This window comes from Grampus griseus (assembly GCF_964374135.1).
Source record: "Grampus griseus genome assembly, chromosome: 15".
In the NCBI taxonomy this organism is placed as follows: domain Eukaryota; kingdom Metazoa; phylum Chordata; class Mammalia; order Artiodactyla; family Delphinidae; genus Grampus; species Grampus griseus.
The window spans coordinates 80,089,558-80,109,737 of record NC_139009.1 but is presented as its reverse complement, the minus strand read 5'-3'; the positions used below and the strand labels follow the sequence as shown (position 1 = coordinate 80,109,737).

At 42.6% G+C, this 20,180-nt stretch overlaps 1 protein-coding gene across 3 annotated transcripts in view; it reads left to right on the top strand.

The window, feature by feature from the left end:
- The window catches only part of TMEM131 (transmembrane protein 131), a gene marked incomplete at its 5' end in the record, with an annotated part of 192,081 nt that overhangs the window by 151,821 nt on the left and 20,080 nt on the right, over positions 1-20,180 (top strand). For all 3 annotated transcript variants that reach the window (XM_082672565.1, XM_082672564.1, XM_082672563.1), the window contains 6 exons: positions 5,339-5,490; positions 5,896-6,038; positions 7,000-7,186; positions 8,225-8,410; positions 9,219-9,377; positions 9,758-10,335. In XM_082672565.1, coding sequence (XP_082528691.1) covers positions 5,339-5,490; positions 5,896-6,038; positions 7,000-7,186; positions 8,225-8,410; positions 9,219-9,377; positions 9,758-10,335 — 1,405 coding nt within the window. The remainder of the gene's footprint in view (positions 1-5,338; positions 5,491-5,895; positions 6,039-6,999; positions 7,187-8,224; positions 8,411-9,218; positions 9,378-9,757; positions 10,336-20,180) is intronic.

Sequence of the window (20,180 nt, the reverse complement as noted above, 5' to 3'; positions counted from 1 at the left end):
ACCTGTGATAACTGGCAGGGCCAAATTCAAATCTAGTTCTCTCAGAGTCCAGAACCCTTGACCATACTTTCATGACACATGGTCGTTACTGTTAGGAATCACTAATTAACCTGTCCAACTAGACGTTTTGTAGTTCTTGAAGGATTTGTGTCCTTTCCCATAGCTTTGTGTTTTAATGTGTAAGGCATAAATTAGCCAAACCTTTATGGAATTGTTTTTATGTCTATTTTTAAGTAAATCTTATATAAGAAAGTAAGAGAAAGAAATTTTCTCTTTAAAAAGAGAAAGTAATTTTCAATGTTGTATTTTTATTTTCTGCTGAGTAATAGGTAGAATACTAGACTGAAATTTAGATAGTCTCATATTCTAGTCCATGCCCTTCTCTTGGAATCTTTTTTACTTTGCTTTTTCCATCCATAAAGTACCAACATAATAAGTTCAAGGCTATCTAGACCTCAAATATCTAGAAAGCTCAGTAACCAGAAATTCCTTTCACTCTGCTTTTATAAGAGAGGAAATATTCATGAGAAGTACATGACCTATATTTACCTTTTTTTGTCTTACCAAATCTTTAGTGGTACCTACAAGATGTAGGTACTGTGAGAGATAGGAAGATGAATAAGAATACTCTAGACCTCAGGAATTCATTCTAAATAAAAATGCTGGAGGAGGTCTTAGGGTGAGCTTAGGATAAATTCTATCACAGTTCTCTACAGTGCTATAAAACCGTGGATCTCAGAATATTTGGTCTCAGCATTCCTTTACAGTCTGAACAATAATTAAGGATTTCTACATTATCTCAATTTTTAAAAATTATTAAGGACTCCAAAGAGGTTTTTTGTTTATGTGGTTTGCATCTATCAATATTTAACATATTAGAAACTAAAACTGAGAGATCATTAAAATATTGGTTTAATTCATTTAAAATAATAATAAGCCCATTCTATTTGACATAGGTAATATAAAAATGAAAAAATAGATATATATTTTTTTAAGAACCATTTTGCAAGAAGAGTAGATTGTTTTACAGAGCTCTTCAATGGCTCTCTGACTTAATATACAGATAGATTCTCCTGTCTGCTTCTGCATTCGGTCTCTTATGATACATCGTTTTTGATGAAGTATATGATAAATATCTGACCTGACCTGACACATTCATATAGTTGCAAAAAGGAGTGTCTTAATTGCTTTTTTAGTTATCATAACACCATGCATCAGTCATTCGGAAAATATTGGTTCACTAAGATATGAAGAGCTTCCAAATGTTGACACAATTCACTCTGCAGTATCCAGAAAATCATATTCATTCTTACAACCACTAATCTCATCAGGGTGTTCTTTAACTATTGACTCTAAAGCTCACAGGGCCAAAACTCTAAATTTTGCTCAAACACTCAAATCTTACCATTGGCAACAAATGCTTCAGTTGTTTCCTTAAAGGAGCAGATGCACTTCATTTTCGTAAAAATGTCTACTAACTACTCCAGTCTGAATAACCATATATTGACTGTCAATCGTTTTTTCAAATATAAATGGTGTTGCGGAGGCAGGAACTAGTTCAGTTGGCATCTGAAACGATAGCTCTTCCAGACAGCATGGTCCAGTATGCTGCAAGGGGTGCTGCGTGCGTACTCCATTTGATCACGTGGTGTTGAAAAGGCACGTGCTCAGTAAATAGCCTCACCCGCCAGAGAGCAGACAGCAGAAACAAGAACTACAGTCCTGCAGCCTGTGGAATGAAAACCACATTCACAGAAAGACAGGCAAAATAAAAAGGTAGAGGACTGTGTACCAGATGAAGGAGCAAGATAAAACCCCAGAAAAACAACTAAATGAAGTGGAGATAGGCAACCTTCCAGAAAAAGAATTCAGAATAATGGTAGTGAAGATGATCCAGGACCTTGGAAAAAGAATGGAGGCAAAGATCGAGAAGATGCAAGAAATGTTTAACAAAGACCTAAAAGAATTAAAGAATAAACAAAAAGAGATGAACAACACGATAACTGATATGAAAAATACACTAGAAGGAATCAGTAGCAGAATAACTGAGGCAGAAGAATGGATAAGTGTCCTGGAAGACAGAATGGTGGATTTCACTGCTGCAGAACAGAATAAAGAAAAAAGAATGAAAAGAAATGAAGACAGCCTGAGAGACCTCTGGGACAACAGTAAACGCAACAACATTCACATTATAGGCGTCCCAGAAGGAGAAGAGAGACAGAAAGGACCTGAGAAAATATTTGAAGAGATTATAGTTGAAAACATCCCTAACATGGGAAAGGAAATAGCCACCCAAGTCCGAAGTGCAGAGAGTCCCAGGCAGGATAAACCCAAGGAGACACATGCCGAGACACATAGTAATTAAATTGACAAAAATTAAAGACATAGAAAAATTATTGAAAGCAACAAGGGAAAAACAACAAATAACATACAAGGGAACTCCCATAAGGTTAACAGCTGATTTCTCAGCAGAAACTCTGCAAGCCAGAAGGGAGTGGCACAATATATTTAAAGTGATGAAAGGAAGGAACCTACAACCAAGATTACTCTATATCCAGCAAGGATCTCATTCAGATTCGATGGAGAAATCAAAAGCTTTACAGACAAGCAAAAGCTAAGAGAATTCAGCACCACCAAACCAGCTCTACAACAAAGGCTAAAGGAACTTCTCTAAGTGGGAAACACAAGAGAAGAAAAGGACCTACAAAAACAAACCCAAGACAATTAAGAAAATGGTAATAGGAACATACATATTGATAATCACCTTAAATGTGAATGGATTAAATGCTCCAAACAAAAGACACACGCTCGGGCTTCCCTGGTGGCGCAGTGGTTGAGAGTCGGCCTGCCGATGCAGAGGACACGGGTTCGTGCCCCGGTCCAGGAAGATCCCGCGTGCCGTGGAGCGGCTAGACCCGTGAGCCATGGCCGCTGAGCCTGTGTGTCCGGAGCCTGTGCTCCGCAATGGGAGAGGCCACAACAGTGAGAGGCCCACATACCGCAAAAAAAAAAAAAAAATACGCTCACTGAATGAATACAAAAACAAGACCCATATATATGCTGTCTACAAGAGACCCACTTCAGACCTAGGGACACATACAGACTGAAAGTGAGGGGATGGAAAAACATATTCCATGCAAATGGAAATCATAAGAAAGCTGGAGTAGCAGCACTCATATCAGATAAAACAGCCTTTAAAATAAAGAATGTTACAAGAGACAAGGAAGGACACTACGTAATGATCAAGAGATCAATCCAAGAAGATACAACAATTATATATGCACCCAACATAGGAGCACCTCAATACATAAGGCAACTGCTAACAGCTATAAAAGAGGAAATCGACAGTAACACAGTAATAGTGGGGGACTTCAACACCTCACTTACACCAATGGACAGGTCATCCAGACAGAAAATGAGTAAGGAAACACAAGCTTTAAATGACACAATAGACCAGATAGATTTAATTGATATTTATAGGACATTGCATCTGAAAACAGCAGATTACACTTTCTTCCTAAGTGCACACGGAACATTCTCCAGGATAGATCACATCTTAGGTCACAAATCAAGCCTCGGTAAATTTAAGAAAATTAAAATCATATCAAGCATCTTTTCCAACCACAACACTATGAGATTAGAAATGAATTACAGGGAAAAATACGTAAAAAACACAAACACATGCAGGCTAAACAATACATTACTAAATAACCAAGAGATCACTGAAGAAATCAAAGAGGAAATCAAAAAATACCTAGAGACAAATGACAATGAAAACACAGTGATCCAAAAACAAAAAAAGGCACGTGCTCAAGGGTTGAGATTTAATAAGATTAATATTTATTACTGTTTAATCAGTAACAGTTTTGGGTTTTTTTTTTTTAACTGCAAGTGCATGGCAGTGAGGAATACAGTGGCTACTAGGGAAGTTTGATGCCACTGCCTTGCTTCTAGCTAAAGGGTCAGCAGTTTTTCCCACCATTGCTTTTGCTGACCATCAGTGCAAAGGTCAACACAGTGAAAAAGGCAAAGAACGTCTGTCGGTGTTCTGAAAATAGTTTTGACACCTGAAAAGACCTCTGAGATCCCCAGGGGTCCATGAATCCCTTTTTAAGAACCACCACTACAACAATTATTGAGAATTATTGAGGGCCTTAATGATATCCCAGAGGCATTACAACATCCTAAAGTATTTTCCAAGTCATCAGAGTTTAAATTAGTTGTTTTGGCGAATATATGTATAATGTATAACGTGTTCATCAACTACTCAGAATAGTTCATTTAAAAGGGAACCTATTTACCAACCATTTTGGAGCAATCAAAAGATTGTTGTCCTAGTAGACATGGACAGAGAAGAATTTTCGATGTAGGAAAAAATATTTGCCTCAGAAGTGAGAATTAAAAAGTAGTGTGCTTCACAAAGTCTATTGACTATGAAGTTATGTTTGTAGAATCATGCTGTTGAAGTAGATAGGTCTGTATATAGTAGAAAAATCATACAAAATGCACTCTCCTTTCACAAGTTAGCAGAGCCATGTAGAGCCATGGACATTTATACCCAAGTATTACCAACCCTTCCCCCCAAAAAGTTTAAGATTAACGTTACTTGAAATCAGAACAGTGTAACCTTATATGTGAACTATGATTTTTTAAAAAATAAAAAACAAATGTTTTTTAATTTTATCTATAACTGTCGGGAAGTCATATTTTGATTATTAAACTAAGCTATTACTTGAACTTTAAATCATCAAGTGTTTATGAAACAGTAATTATGGGCTTAGCTTTCAAAATAAAATTCAAAGATAGCTTGATATGAATTGGAAATATTTTTACAAATAAAATGATGCAACCTTAAGATCCTCCAGCTGATATCTGTCTGAGAGGAGGGGCAGAAAAACAGTGACTGAAAGTGGGGACAGCACCGGTAGGACTTCGGGGTGCTGGGTGTTCGGTACACAGCTGTTTGCTTTGTGCTAAAACACTGAGCTACTCATCTCTTAGGTTTGTGTCCTTTTCTGTTTTTGTGTCATGTTTCAAAACTTTTAAAGTTAAAAATAAAAAGATCTGTACACAAAAACAAGTGCTTAGTACAAACATGAAGACTTCGGTGACCTGGGGAACAAAGCCCTTTCTGGGACTTAATGCAGAATATACAGTGTCATCATTGGTTGCCCAGCTCTGCTTGCCAGCCATCCAGCCTCTAAATCATCAGGGATAAAATTGTTTATATAGTTGATCAATTCGAGAAACTAATACTGGGCTGTGCATGGGGTGAAGGGAAAAAAGCTTTTCCAGAGAATATACTAATGACTGCTGCTTGTTTACCCAATGATTCAAGGCTCATCCACTGCAGAGTTCCACGGGATTTACAGAGGGCCTCTCCCGACATCTAATTTTAAACGTAATTTTAAAACCTGGAGAAAAGAAATCTGTCAAAGTAAAGTTTACTCCAATTCACAATAGAACTGTTTCTTCCCTAATCATAATCAGGTATGTTCTGTGATTTAAGTGTGGGTTGACCTTTAGTACTTACATAGAGTCCTTTCCTGATTCGTTTCAATATTAATATTTGCATTAATTTATTTCTGAAATAGGGTATTCATTTTGCCCGAAATACACACACACACCCCACGCCTCATGAAACATACCTTTGTGATGATATTTTTAGCCAGAAGACCTGAATACTGTCTTCCTGTACCGTGTGTGACTCTTCAAAGTGAAAAACTCTTGCTCCTCTTTGTGTAAACATTTAAAATTTTTTCAAGTGCAAATGTTTCACCATTAAATTTAGTGTATTAATTTTTACATGGTTTATAAAGTAACAGTAAAAATTATAGATCAAAAGATTGTGCAAATTTAATGGGAGGAAAATCTGTGGTTCTTGTTCTTACATAGAAATAACCTGACTGTGATGGATGCTGTGATGGTCCAAGGACAAGGAACAACTGAGAACTTGAAGGTGGCAGGCAAGCTTCCAGGTCCAGGGAGCTCCTTGCGCTTTAAAATCACGGAAGCATTATTAAAAGACTGTACAGACAGTGAGTATTCCTGTCATATCCAAGGGCACACATTTCAGCGTTTGTTGTCAACAGTAAATAATTCCAAAAACAAGAACAGTATTTCTACATGTACACATGTGTATATTAATGATGGATACTTGAGATTTTAAGAAAACACCCTGACTTGCTTTCAGAGTTGTTTGGTTTGGATCTTAAAAAATTTGAAATGTCAGTATTCATTGCATGCCTTAGATGATTTACTCTGAATGTGAAAAATAAAGCACAGTAAGTCCCCTACATATGAACCTTCAAGTTGCAGACTTTCAAAGATGCAAACATGCGTTTGCATGTCCAATCACGTAAGTTAGTTCACGTGTCTGGCGCACATTGTCAAGTGTGTGCATCCTTTACAAGTGTTTGTACTTTTGTGTACTTTACAGTACTGTATAGAGTACAGTAGTACAGTACCTTTATTTCAAGCCCAGGATGTCCAGAAGCAACCGTAAAAGCAGCGGTGACGTAGCGAGTACTGCAGCCAGCCCCTGTATGCCAGCTGTTTACTGTACTACTGTACTTTTCAAGGTACTGTACTGTAAGACTAAAAATGTTTTATTTCTTGTGTTTGTTTGTTTTTTATGTATTATTTGTGTGAAACGTATTATAAACCTATTACAGTATGGTACTATATAGCCAATTGTGTTGGTTAGGTACCTAGGCTAACTTTGTTGGACTTATGAACAAATTGGACTTAGGAACGCACTCTTGGAACTAAACGCGTTCGTATGTAGGGGACTTACTGCAAAATTAAACTTCTGCCATGTAAAATGACTTAACAAAGTAGAATACTTCCTGGTGAAATCTGGGTAATGGCTGATCTCTTTGCCCTGAGGGGCTCCGTTCATAATCTCTGCGATACATTCATAAAGAAGGTATTATCATTACTTGGACCTGGAGCACAGGATAGCAAGATTTATACTCACTCCTCATTTTTTTCCTTTAGGTTTGAAACTAAGAGAACCAAATTTCACATTGAAAAGAACATTTAAAGTAGAGAATACAGGACAACTTCAAATTCACATAGAAACCATTGAAGTCAGTGGGTACTCATGCGAGGGATATGGCTTTAAAGTTGTCAATTGTCAAGAATTTGCACTGAGTGCCAATGCCTCTAAAGACATAATCATTTTGTAAGTATTTTCTCATACGATAACAAATCACTAACTTCTCATTAACTTTATACTGGAGTTGTTCAAACTTTATGCTAAAATTGTTTGCATACTCACAAAAAAAGGTCTTTATCCACAACTATATTCATTTGATTTTTTTCTTCACTTAATCTTTGGTTATTTCTTCATATCTTTGTTTTCAAAATTGTGAAACTCCAAAGTGGATCAGATAGTCTTAGAAACCAGTTTCAAAATTATTTTCAAGATTGTGTAGGAAACTGACTATAAATTCAGTCTCAGCAGCAGAGCAGACACCTATGTTACACACATGCAGTTTTTCTGTGTTGTGCAGTGTATACAAATGTGTGATATCTTGGTCAGAAGACAGTTTTAATGCCTACATCGGCAGTAGTTGCAGCATATGTTAACAATTGATTACTTGTTATGTTATAAAGTTTATATAATAAAATGTAACTCTGTCCCCTTAATGGAATGATAATTTCATGACCTTCAGTGGACACTTACTTCATAAGTAACTACATTACTCCATGTAAGGCATACACTTGGCACCTGAAGGTACAGTGAGGAATAAGACACCTTTCCTCAACGTGCAGATCATGTGCTTGCGGGGCGTACAGTTAACAAAATAAAAATAATATAATTAGGGCAGAAAGCAGTGCTGCAGGCGATGAACATCAGTAGGGCTAGGGTGGTTCTCTACACACACACACAAAAAGGCAGTGGGAATGCATCGTAAGAGAAGAGTGTGGATTAACTAAAGGAGGAAGGAAGAGGGAAGGGAAGGAAGCTCAGAGACTACTTTCCTAGTTAATGATCATGGGATTATTGTTCTCTTTTTATGTAAATTCTCCAATTATCCACAGAATATAGTTGTTTTGGTTATTCACCTCATAGGGCAATACTTTGTCCATCTTAAAATGAGAAAGTTGAATAAAAGTATCAAACTCTAAAATTCTGTGTTCTGTTTCAAAGGCATTATATTTAAACTGTCTGCGGTATATTTTTAAAAACTTTATCACTGCCATCATTCTGTTTTAGGTTTACTCCTGATTTCACAGCTTCTAGAGTTATTCGTGAACTGAAGTTTATAACCACCAGTGGCTCTGAATTCGTATTTGTATTGAATGCATCCCTTCCTTACCATATGTTAGCAACCTGTGCAGAAGCCCTGCCCAGGCCCAACTGGGAGCTGGCTCTGTACATCATCATCTCAGGAATAATGAGGTACTTGCGTCTTCTTTCGAGATTAGTATTTAGGTGTCACTTGACACTGTTTATCATGGGCCCACCACGTGCCAGTCACTGTTCTGAGTGCCGGGGACGCACCAGCGAACAAAGCAGGCAGACCTCTCTCGTCAAGCCTACATGCACCAGTGGGAGCAGTCAGAACTGAACCCTGCTTGGGTGGCATATACGATAAACCAGAGTCTTTTCTACCTTTGAAATTTGTTATACAAATGAAGTACAGGTTAATTTCTTAAAGGAAAAAAACATGCATAATTTACCAGGTGGTTACTCGATTTGGGCATTTGTAATGTACTCAACATAATAGTTTATTCTTCCTGAGTCATACCTAAGCAACATAAAACTGATGAGAAATATTTTTTAAACCCTCAATATCCTCATCTTTTTTTCAGCATATTTCTTTATGTTTTTTTAAGAATGAGATATACTCGCCTCTGAATTAACTTACATAGTTACCCTGCACATCCTTTAAGGGAAAGGAGTTGGCCTAGAGAGTTAGAAGTAAAAGAAAAGATAAGAGCTGCTGCTTCTTGGTAAAAGAAAAGCTACCCTCCAGCGTCTGTTCTGATACAAATAATTATTTCCTCCGTACGAGCCTCCGTGTACGTTGGCATTCTAGAAAAGTCGGTGTGCAACCTTTCATCCATAATGCTCTTTTGTCATGTCACAGGCATTTTGTTTTTTATATCATATTGTACTTTACCAAGAAACTTGCCTTTAATGTCACATTTTGTTACTCTTGCACTCACAACTGAACCCCAATTCTCCATCTTCTGTACCCCTGCAGTGCACTGTTCCTTTTGGTAATTGGAACAGCCTATTTAGAAGCTCAAGGAATTTGGGAGCCCTTTCGAAGGCGACTATCCTTTGAGGCCTCGAACCCGCCCTTTGATGTGGGAAGACCATTTGATCTCAGGAGAATCGTTGGTATTTCATCTGAAGGAAAGTATGTTCACCTGCCAGAAATAAATTCTCCAATATATACATTTGGCTGATGTAATTAAAAGAAAAAATACGTTTCTTCTTTTCATCTTCGCTCAGGGGAAAAATCTTAAATACCCTGCGTACAGTGCTCTGTTACTAAGAACTCATAGCAAATGCCATGTTTTTATTGATAAGGGTTAAAATATTCTCAGTTGTATCAATACCTCAATTCCTATATTGCCAGTTAGAACAGACCCAGTCCAGTTGTGGGAAGTATCCTGTTTCTTGCTGTTTTTTCCTTCGGGTAGTTCATATTTATGGTGGCTATACTGATGAAGTAATGCTTTTAATCTTAGATCTTGTAGGTTGCTATTACTGATCTGCAGTTGGTCCTTTTTTCAGCTTGAACACACTCAGCTGTGACCCCAGTCACAGTAGGGGGTTCTGTGGAACAGGCGGTTCGGCGTCCCGACCCAGCGCAGGGAGTCATAAGCAGTGTGGCCCACCAGTCCACCCACACAGCAGTCACGGCAATAGGAACTCAGCTGACGTGGAAAACGTCAGAGCCAAAAGCAGCGCAAGTACCTCTAGCAGGACTAACGCCCAGTCGGCGAGCAAAGCCAGCGCCCTGGTCTTAGATTCACATGCCATGGCCCAGGGTCACACAGCGGGCAGGAAGTCCAAGGGGGCAAAACAGAGCCAGCACGGCAGCCAGCACCATGCCCACAGCCCGCTGGAGCATCACTCAGCACCGCCACCGCCAGTGCCTCAGCACCAGGAGCCACAGCCCGAGAGGCTGTCCCCCACACCCCTCACACCCCCGGCCCACCCGGAGCACCCCGGCAGCACACGGCACAGCTCGGAGGACTCGGACATCACCAGTCTCATCGAAGCCTTGGACAAAGACTTCGAGCACCACGACTCCCCAGCCCTGGAAGTGTTTGCAGAGCAGCCGCCTTCACCACTGTCGAAAAGCAAAGGTAATCATGGGTTCTCACGGCCAGGAAAGCGTGACACGTGAGGGGAGAGCCAGCGCGTGTTTAGGGGGCTGCTGTGATCGTAGTTGTGATGAGCGGCTAATTTAGTAGGTGTTCTTCTGGCCCAGGTTCGTCTCTGCTCTTGGACTTCAGCTTTTCCATATCAAGATGCAGATAGAGGCGCCCATTTGTCATAAAAGATATTTGTATTTCTTAGATTACTTGCCAAATTCAGGAAGTTATTGGACATCTACTGTTTTCCTTTTCAACTGCGTGTGATTACTGTGTTACTGTGGCGGGTTGAGCTTTTTAATTGTTAAAATAATTTTAACAGAACGGAGATCATCTGCCTTTTAACTCAAAAATAGGACTTCTGCACAACCTGTGCTTCAGAGCAGGGGTTGGCAAACCACAACCCGCGGGCCGAGTCATCACCTGTCGTTGTAAAGAAGGATTTATGAGGACCCGGCCGTGCTCATTCGTTCATCATGGTCCGTGGCTGCTTTTGTGCTGCAGCAGTGGCGGAGCTGAGCAGCTGCAACAGAGGCTGTAAGGTCCACAAACCAGAAAATATTTACTGTCTAGCCCTTTCCAGAAAAAGGTTGCTGACCCCTGCTTTAGAGTTCTTCATGCTGTATTAGTTATCCATTTCTCAGTAACAATTACCCCAAAACCTAGTGGCTTAAAACCCCACCATTCACTATCTCACAGTTTCTGGGGGTCAGGCATCTGGGTGCAGCTTAGCCGGCTTCTCTGGATCTCACAAGACGGCAGTCAGGGTGTTGGCCAGCGCTGAAGCCTTTGTAAGGTTCAGCTGAAGGTGGATCTGCTTCCAGGTTCGCTCAGGTGATTGACGGCAGGATTCAGTTCTTCACGGCCTGGTGGACTGAGGGTCTGGGTTCCTTCCTGACTGTGGCCAGCCACCTCTGCATAGAGCAGCTCAAAGCTGTTGTTGGCTTTACCAGAGCAAGCAAGTAGGAAGGCAAGAGAGAGAACAGGCTGGCAGGACAGAAGTCGTGGTCTTCTGTGACCTACTCTTGGAAGTGACCCCCCATCACTTCTGCAGTGTTCTCATTAGAAGTGTGGTCCAGCCACACTCCGGGAGAGAGAGTTCCACGAGAGCATAACGTGGGGCTCCCTTCTTTGAAGTCTACGCACCACACATACATAGGCAGGCTAATTTGTAACTTCCAGAATCAAAATGTGAAAAATAGTGAATGGCTTCTGGCTATATTTCAGTTTATTCCCTTTACAGCCTGAACTTTTTTGCATCTTCCTCTCTCTCCTGTGGCAGCCATGCTAATACATTACTCTAAGCCTATTTACGTCCCTCCCTCACTGAGGTACCAAGGAGTATTTGCCTTTGGTTTGCACAGGGAATAGGGAACCTGGCAGCCCTGAGAAGCCAGAAGAAACCTGATGCCCCAGAATCCGAGAGTCTTCTTTTAGAGAATTTCTTAGTTCCAGTGATATGAAGACTAGTTCTATATGGTCTTCTTAGAATTACTTGCATTTGGATATTTAAAACAGTAGAAAGTCTTGAATAATATTTAACTTCTTCCATAGAAATCTTTTTTTGTTGTTATCTCATTATTAATAGAGCTTACATATTTTAGGGTAATTTTTACAGTAATATTAAATGAATGCTTAAAGTTCCTTTTATAAATTAGATCAAGCTACATAATGTGTTTTTCTCCTATCGAGAGCATGAATAAAATAAACATATATTATCCCTTCTTACCACAAAGAGGGGCTCTGGCAGTCGAAGTGAGCACCTTGTTGCTTGTGTCTAAGATAGTCCTCTAACACCACCATAGGCCCGTTTTTCTTTTCAGGGCCATTCATCTAGATCTTGAAATTTAAACATGTTTTTTATTGTTCACAGTGGTCCGAGAGTCGACCTACTAAAAGCTGTGTAATGATGGCGCGTGGGTACCACATCATTAGTGATTCTTGAGCCCACAAGGAGGCAGTGATTACCAGCTTCACATGAGTGGCCACCCCACTTGGTAGCCTTCCACTGCTGCTGTGTGGAAAGAAGGAAAGAGCCAGATCTTAGTTGTGTTTTTTTCCTTCTTCAATAAGTGGTTTTATTGAAGTATAACATACATGTAGAAACTCAGTCTTTTAAAAGAACTTTAAAAGTTGGGCGTTGAGGGCTTCCCGGGTGGCACAGTGGTTGAGAGTCCGCCTGCCGATGCAGGGGACACAGGTTCGTGTTCCGATCTGGGAAGATCCCACATGCCGCGGAGCGGCTGGGCCCATGAGCCATGGCTGCTGAGCCTGCGCGTCCGGAGCCTGTGCTCCGCAGCGGGAGAGGCCGCAACAGTGAGAGGCCCGCGTACCGCAAAAAAAAAAAAAAGTTGGGCGCTGATCTTGGGGTTGCAAAATAGTGATACATGATAAAACCATAGTCTCTTAGCCAGGTGGAACCTTTATCATCTCTCTAAAGCTTACCCCAGCGCCCCTGCTAAAATAGTCTCGTGTTTACATTAAAGAACCTTCTCTTTTCAGAAGCACCTGTTCTCTCCCCTGCCCTTCCCAGTAGCTCAAAGAAACCTTCCTTGTAATGAGCTTCAGTGACGTCTGGCTTTTGGAGACTGTTCAGAAAGACCCTTCTTCATATGAACGGGGTCTCCCTGCTCTTGCCCTCTCTGGGTAGATGGCTTGCAGGCCATCCAGTCACTTCTCTAGTCATCCCAGCAGTCACTTTTCTTCCCGGGAGATGGGACCCAGAAATGCCCTCTGTTCATGGCTGCCTGAGCAGGGGCCCTGTGGCTGGGCAGTCATTAGATTCTGTACTTCTGTGGCTTCTCCCCTGTGACACGCGAGTCCTGGGGACTGGACAGGGGCCATTGCTGGATTGAGGGTTAAAACCTGAGAACGCACTGAGCCTGGTGCAGCCATTTTCAGTGTCTGCATTCACTGCAGAAACAGTGGGATCTGCCGCTACCCTTGTTTCTGCCATTGGCAGTCTGAGGGGCAGCTTTATCTCAGGTGGGGAGAAGCCGAGTGATGTGGGCTCACAAGGCCAGGCTCTACCTTCAGGCAGACCCAGATCAAATCCTGGCTCTGCCACTTACTGTGTGATTTGGAGAAAATTACTTCCCTGAGCTTCCGTTTGTTACCTTTAAAGTGGGGAGAATAGCTTCTACTTACATGGTAGGGGGTAGGCACTGCTGTGATTTTTAGGGCAGGAAATGGCGCTGCCATCACTAGGCTGCTGGGTAGCAGTTGGCTGTGGCCCATCCCAGCGGGAATGTCTGCTTGGAACTCGGTCTTGAGGGTTAGGAATGGGATAAGCAGAGAGCTGAGGACAGAATCCCGAGGACAAGGCCAGCAGACAGTGTGACAGGAAGCAGGTAGCAGATGTGGTTGGCATGTCCCAGCAAGGCCAGAGCAGAGGGAGAACCGAGCTCCACAGAGCCTGGAGGACCTTGGCAGGAATAGTCTCTGTGAAGTGAGCCTAGAAGCCAGGTAACTGTGGCTTGGAGAGCACCTGGCACACCAGACCGTTACCAGTGGCCGCTTCTTGGTGTGCATGTGAGGGGCCAGTGAGTGAGGGGTGGAGGTTACTCTTTAATCTGTAGTTTCCATGTTCTTTGATTTTTAACCAAAAAAAAAAAGGATGCGTATATCTTGCAGTAGTATTTTTAGTGAAGAAAAAAAATAGGAGAACATGTTGCTTGAAAATATCTGTGGGCCAAGGACAGAAAGGGGGATAGAGCTGAGGGCAGCGGTGTTGTCAGCGCTTCCTGACGTTCCAGACACGACCGCAAGTGCCTCGGGCACCTGAGTGGTTGGCGTTGCGCTGACCCTGTTTGCACGGGGGAAGCCCAGTCTAAGAAGGGTTACGTCAGGCAGACACAGGAGCCAAGCCCAGGCCCAGCCCGAACCCTCAGCTCGCAGCTGCACGACACCACCTCCTCCACAAGGAGGAGCAGCATTTGAGTAGGTAATTGGTGCGACCCAATACCCAGGGAGGTGGGTGGGTGGGACCCAGCTCCGCAGAGTATACGAGGGCACGTGTTCCACAGGCGCGTGGACGCAGAGGGATCGGTAGCTTCTGAGGCCAAAGGGGAAGCGGTAGGGTAGAAACAGAAGGTAGAGGAAGTCTGGAATGATCAGACCTCAAATAGCTGAGATTTCTGTAGGCTGGGAGTCCATAGGACATGGGAATTGGATTTGCAGAGCAGTCTCTCGGGCAACATCGGGGACCCAGCTGAGGGTCACTGTGGCCTCCCTCACGCTTGTGCCGTTCTTCTCCATGACTGTGCAGCCCACGGGTGAAGAGTGAACACGGGGTGGTTGGAGCCCTGCAGGGCAAGGACAGCAGAGAGACCGGGGCTGGGAACGCCGTGGGGCGTTGGCAGGAGAACAATGGGCGTGCCACGCTGTGCGGAATTAGCAGGACCTTAACACAGAAGGCGGCTCACTGACAGGGAGAATGGACAAGTCAAGGGCCGGGGCTCCAACAAGTCAAGTTACAGGGATGGTGGAAGCAAGGGAATGAGAGGAGACCAAGGTGTGAAAAGGAGGCGTGAGGGTTTAGGGTTTGGGAGAAAAAGCAGTTCCGCGCAGTTCTGCCCTCAGGTGCAGCCTGGAAGTGAGGTGTGGGGGTGTAACGGAAATAAAGCCCGTTAGCACCAGCGAGGCCTTTATACAACACTCGAGAGCCACCTCTATTGGAATTCAGGTTTTCAGAAAGGTATACGATGACGTGCCATGAGATCAATGAGACCATGAAAGCAGCTTCTTGTCAGTTCGGTTCAGTTGTGCCACCAAAAGAGGTTTTGTTTCTAAGTGAGTTGGGAGAGAAAGCTTTGAAAGCCTTCAGGATTTCAGAGTGACCGATAGAGATTGTCATCCCGACCTGTACCAGGCCAGGGCCTGGATGATGGGAGCTTGAGAGTCCAAGGTGTCCATGAGTCACTGCCAGGCTCCTCAGTGAACACTGCGGGGTGTGCAGGCTCCACTGTCGAGGCTGGGCAGAGTGTGTGTAGAGGGTCCTAGGGGTGCAGATCTGATGGGTCACCCCTCCTGCCTCTGGGCCGCCCACCAAGGGAACAGACAGACTGGATTTAGAGCTGAAACGAAAATCCACTGTAAACACTCCTCACTGCAAAGCAGGGCATCTGCTAGGTCCTGGTGGAGCCCGGCGCTTGGCTGGTAAGCTTTCTGCTCCCTCCTCTATTACTGTGTACAGCCCCACAGGCCAAGGTAGTTAGCACTTGGAGTGAAGGTAACCTGATTCGCCCAACAAAGGCAGAGACGCTGGACGAGAGTGAGCAGAGAGAAGGGCTAGCGTAGGCTCTGGGGAAGCAGGCCCTCTGGGGTCAGCTTGCCACCGGGACAGGAAGTACGGTGGCTGCCCCTACATAGAGGAGCCCTCCCCACCCCGCCCTGGAAGAGAGGGTATTGGGTAAGTGTTTTGAGGCCTTGCTGCCCAGAGTTGAAGTCCAGGGATCAGCAATAGTGACGTAACTTGAGAGCTTTTAGAAATGTCGAATCTTGGGCCCCAACCCAGACTGCCAAATCAGATTCTCTATTTAACAGTATCTGCAGGAGATTGGGATAACCTGTGTTGAGCCATTACAGCCCCACTCACTAGGGGAACGTAACCAGTGAATGCTTTTGGGGGGTGGTTTGGGGCTGGGCCCATCTAGTAGGTTTTTTGTTTTTGTTTTTGTTTTATTCAAACAGTCACAAAAAATATAATCTTCCTCATCAGTTCACTCAGTCCCATGTAATTAATTTTTTTTTCATCTTGATCTTTTGTTAGCACTTTTATGAATTCATCAGTTGTCCATTAGAGTTCTGAAAATGCTTATTCATTCAGTTCAGCAGTATAGTCAGTTACCAGAAACCTGTGCTTGTCAGAGTCTTTTCCATGAATTCCTTGAAGATGAAACCCTTTTATAGGAACATTTTTGCAAAAGCATCAGAGTACACCCAGAACTGTCTGTAAATGACAAAAGACTTAAAAATGACCATGGTTAAAGATTTGATGAAAGTTCATAATAATGCAATTGACAAGGAAATTTAGTTATTTCTGAGATACACATTTTAAAGTAATAACTAGAAATATGACTTATAACATTATACCAGAACATATAAGATTTTTAGGAATTTCATGTAATGTCCATCTAGTGGGTTTTTGGGCAGCTGGGAGTTGCCCTTAAAGATAGTGGAGAGAAATGCCTAAATGGGAAGACAGAAGCTATCCTTTCCCAGCATTGAGTTGTATTAAGTTTGCTCTAGAATATCCATGATATTTTATTTCTAGAATAAAGAAATCCAAAATCTAATCGAACATAATACTTCTGTGAAAACCCTAAATAACTGAACTCTCTATGCTGCATAAGGTTATGGTTGCGCAGCCTTTTTGTCTCAGTCCCGTGTACCTTATTCTGCTTAGCGCTTCAGAAGGTATGTACAGCCTCCTAAGGTACAAGGAAAACTAGAACAAAAGAGAATATGGGTCTGCCCGCAAATTCATAGGTAATTCCTTTCCTGGGATAGATGTAAATTTTTTTCACTTAATAAAAATTCTTTTCTACCTTCTAGTGGGCTAAACCAGTATCTTCACTATCTAAGCACAGAACCTAATATGACAAAATAAGACGGTAATTGCTACTGATTTTTGAACACAATATTTACTTTAGCTTAAAGAACTCCTGAAGAGTTCCTTCATATGCACCTTTTGGTATGTTTCAGGTTATCATACTCATATTGACGTATCATTTCAGAACCAGTAGGGAGACGTAAACTTACATGACCAGTACTGACCCAAATAAATCATATGTTGGCGTGTACTGTTTATTGGCCTCACTCAGACCTTTTAACCAGGCAGAAGATGAGGAGAAAGACAGATTCCTGTCGGGATGGATGATCCTCCAGAGATTCTTCCGAACCTTCAGTCAGGTGTACCTGTCATTGCCTGGCTTAGGTCCACAGCTGCCGGGCACTGCACACGTTCAGAGAAGCCATTTGCTAGTAATTGAAGTGGTCTTGAAGTAATTCTTTGGGGTGGGCCTTAAGTGAAACGATTTAAAGTTGGAGAGACACAACCAAAGCAACTTGCCCCAAACTAGCGATTACAAATTCCTTTATTCGCTTCTTAGTGAAGACAAAAGAGTAACTGAGTGAGTCGGGCATATTCTTTAAATGGATAATTCGTATTTTGCCTACTTTTAAAACGATTAGTGGTGGTTTAAAGGATTAAAGCACATGTAAAACAGTGAATCAAAGACAGAAAGTGGTTTTCGATGTTTTATCTGTTTGTTTTTAATTATGGTGCTATCTCAACAAAAACCTAGAATAAAGTTTGTTGTTACCATTCAGTGTTAAATTGAGCTGCAAATTTCCTGGCGGCTGAGGCCAAAGGGAAGCATCGTTGTATAGTTCTGCAGGAAAAGGAGGCAGGAGAGTTCATCTGAAAAACCAGACTTCGCTGGCATTGAAGTCCCGCTGAGGAATCTGAGGACACTGGGTGATAGACTGGGCGTTGTGTCTTTGTTGCAGAGAGAACGGGAATGTTCTCCACACAGATGCTTTATGTTGGTCGTGTAACATTGAACCTTAACTCCCCACCGCATCATGCCTCCTAGATGTACGCTCAGCCTCACCCACACACACAGCATCTGTGGGGCCTGTGGGTGTATATACAGTCACTTGTGGTTGGATTATCTCATAAGGGTCAGAGCATCACTGTTAGGTGAAGATGCCGGACCCGTCAGCAGCAGGTGGTGTGGTGCTCGGTCGCACACACTTAGCAGCCTGCCTCGTGTTCTTGTACCCGCTGGGGGTAGCTCCCAGGGGTCCTGCAGGTGGGGACAGATGGTTTTTGTCAATAAAGAGTTTTGAATCCACTCAACTGTTAGGAAATATATGCTTAATTAGGCCTTAAAGTAATGAAGAAACTATTTCGTTCTGACCATTTTTAAGAGCATCCACCAACCGGATACCTCATTTTGAGGAGCGCTGACCCTGCCATCTCGCCGAGATGCAGTAGCTGCAGAAAGTAGCCCCTGTCCGAGTTGGGTGGCAGGTTTCACACTCACCCACTGAGTCCTGATGAGTGCTTGTCACCTGTCAGCAGTGTGAGGTGGGTTTTGGGGCCCACTTTCTAACTTGCACCTCTTGTTTTCTCTCAGGCCTCCTACCCCAGAAGCACACACACAATGAGCAATAAAGTACCACTTCTCACAGTCGCCAGTTAGGCATCCATAACCTCTCCACCACCTTCCTGCCCATGATGGAACTTAGGTAGAGAAGAAGCTTATGCAGAGAGTCCAAGCGGGACTTCCTGCTTCCCTTCCAGGTCTGAAACTTCGTAACAGAACTTGTGTGTTTGGGGATGGCAGCTTGAGATAGATGGTTAGGGCTTCGGAAGGCACCCCAGGTTTACTTTTCCAGCCAGCCGTGGCCAACCCTTCTTGGGGGGAAGGATGCACAGGGACACCAGGCCTCTTCTTACCCCCTGGAGTCAGGACATGAAGACCTGGGCAAGAAAGCTTGTCACATAAGAGCACTGGCCAGCCTCTCATGGTCATTGTCATATCCTTAGCAGGCTTATCTTCTAATTTCTAGTTCATTGTTGATGATTAGAATTTAACCTGTCAAATGACTTTCCTCACTTTCTCTAATTTGGGCATTCAAATTATGTATCTCTAGAAGTATCAGTAGCCTAGGAGCCATAGATCATATACAGAAAAAATTTTTCAGTGGTAGCTATGTTAAAAAGAAGTCTGTGTATTCATGGATTGCAAAAAGCAGCCAGTTTTCTAAAGTATGTCAAAAGCCATAAAAATAAAATAATGCACGTGCGTCCTTTGAAAGCCAGTAAGCTCATATCTGGCAATTTAACCTCAGGAGATGATCTCACATACCTCATGTTTTATAATAGTGAAAATTGGAAACTAAGTGTCTAAGAACAGGGGATTTGTAATTAATGCAGCCTGTCATTTAAGGTAATTATGCCTGGAGTGTCTGTGTTATAAGGACAGGAGATCATTGTCAACTTCCCTGAACTATGATCCTTTTGTTTGTTTTTCAGTGAGTGGAACAGGGTGGCCCGGCGGTCAGTTGTGAGGTAGACATTTGTAAATCTCCCACTTTTCACGGACGGACAAGAGGTTAGAATGAGAGATCCAGTCTTTGGCGTGTTGAGAAAAAAGTTGGAATAGAGTTTGGAAGGGTGGCTTTCAGGCCAAATGGACCTATTATTTGCAAAAGAAAAAAAATGTGTTTAGCTTCTTAGAAGTAAACAACACTTTATATGTTCTGAAGGATTAATGTACTTGGCAAGGATCAGTACCCACGCCATGAACATGCCATGACTTGGTCACGTGTGACCTCTTGGGGACTTTTTGCTTTTAAATTTCAGTGAGACATAACACTTTTTTTTTTTTTTTACTTTTAAGGTAATTATAGATTCACATGCAGTTGCACATAATAATGCGGAGAGATCCCTTGTACCTTTTACCCAATTTCCCCCAATAACATGTTGCAAAACTGCAGTACAGCATCACAGCCAGGATACTGATGTTGATGCAGTAAGACACAGGGATCCCTTATGGGCCCTTTTCTAGCCACACCCGCTTCCCTCCCACTCCCCCCCTCCCCCCAGCCTAAACCCCAGAGGAGGTTTAATCATTTCTCCAGTCTTGTAATTTTGTCACTTCAAGAGTGTTGTGTAAATGGAGTGAAGCGTGATTCTGGATTGAAACCTGGGTAAGTTGTCATGAAGGATCGAGATGGAGAAGCTTCTGGACTTGGGGCAGCAAGTCTCAGAGCAGGTCATGCTGTTGGTGTATTTCACTGTTCCGAAAGGCCCAAAACTCACT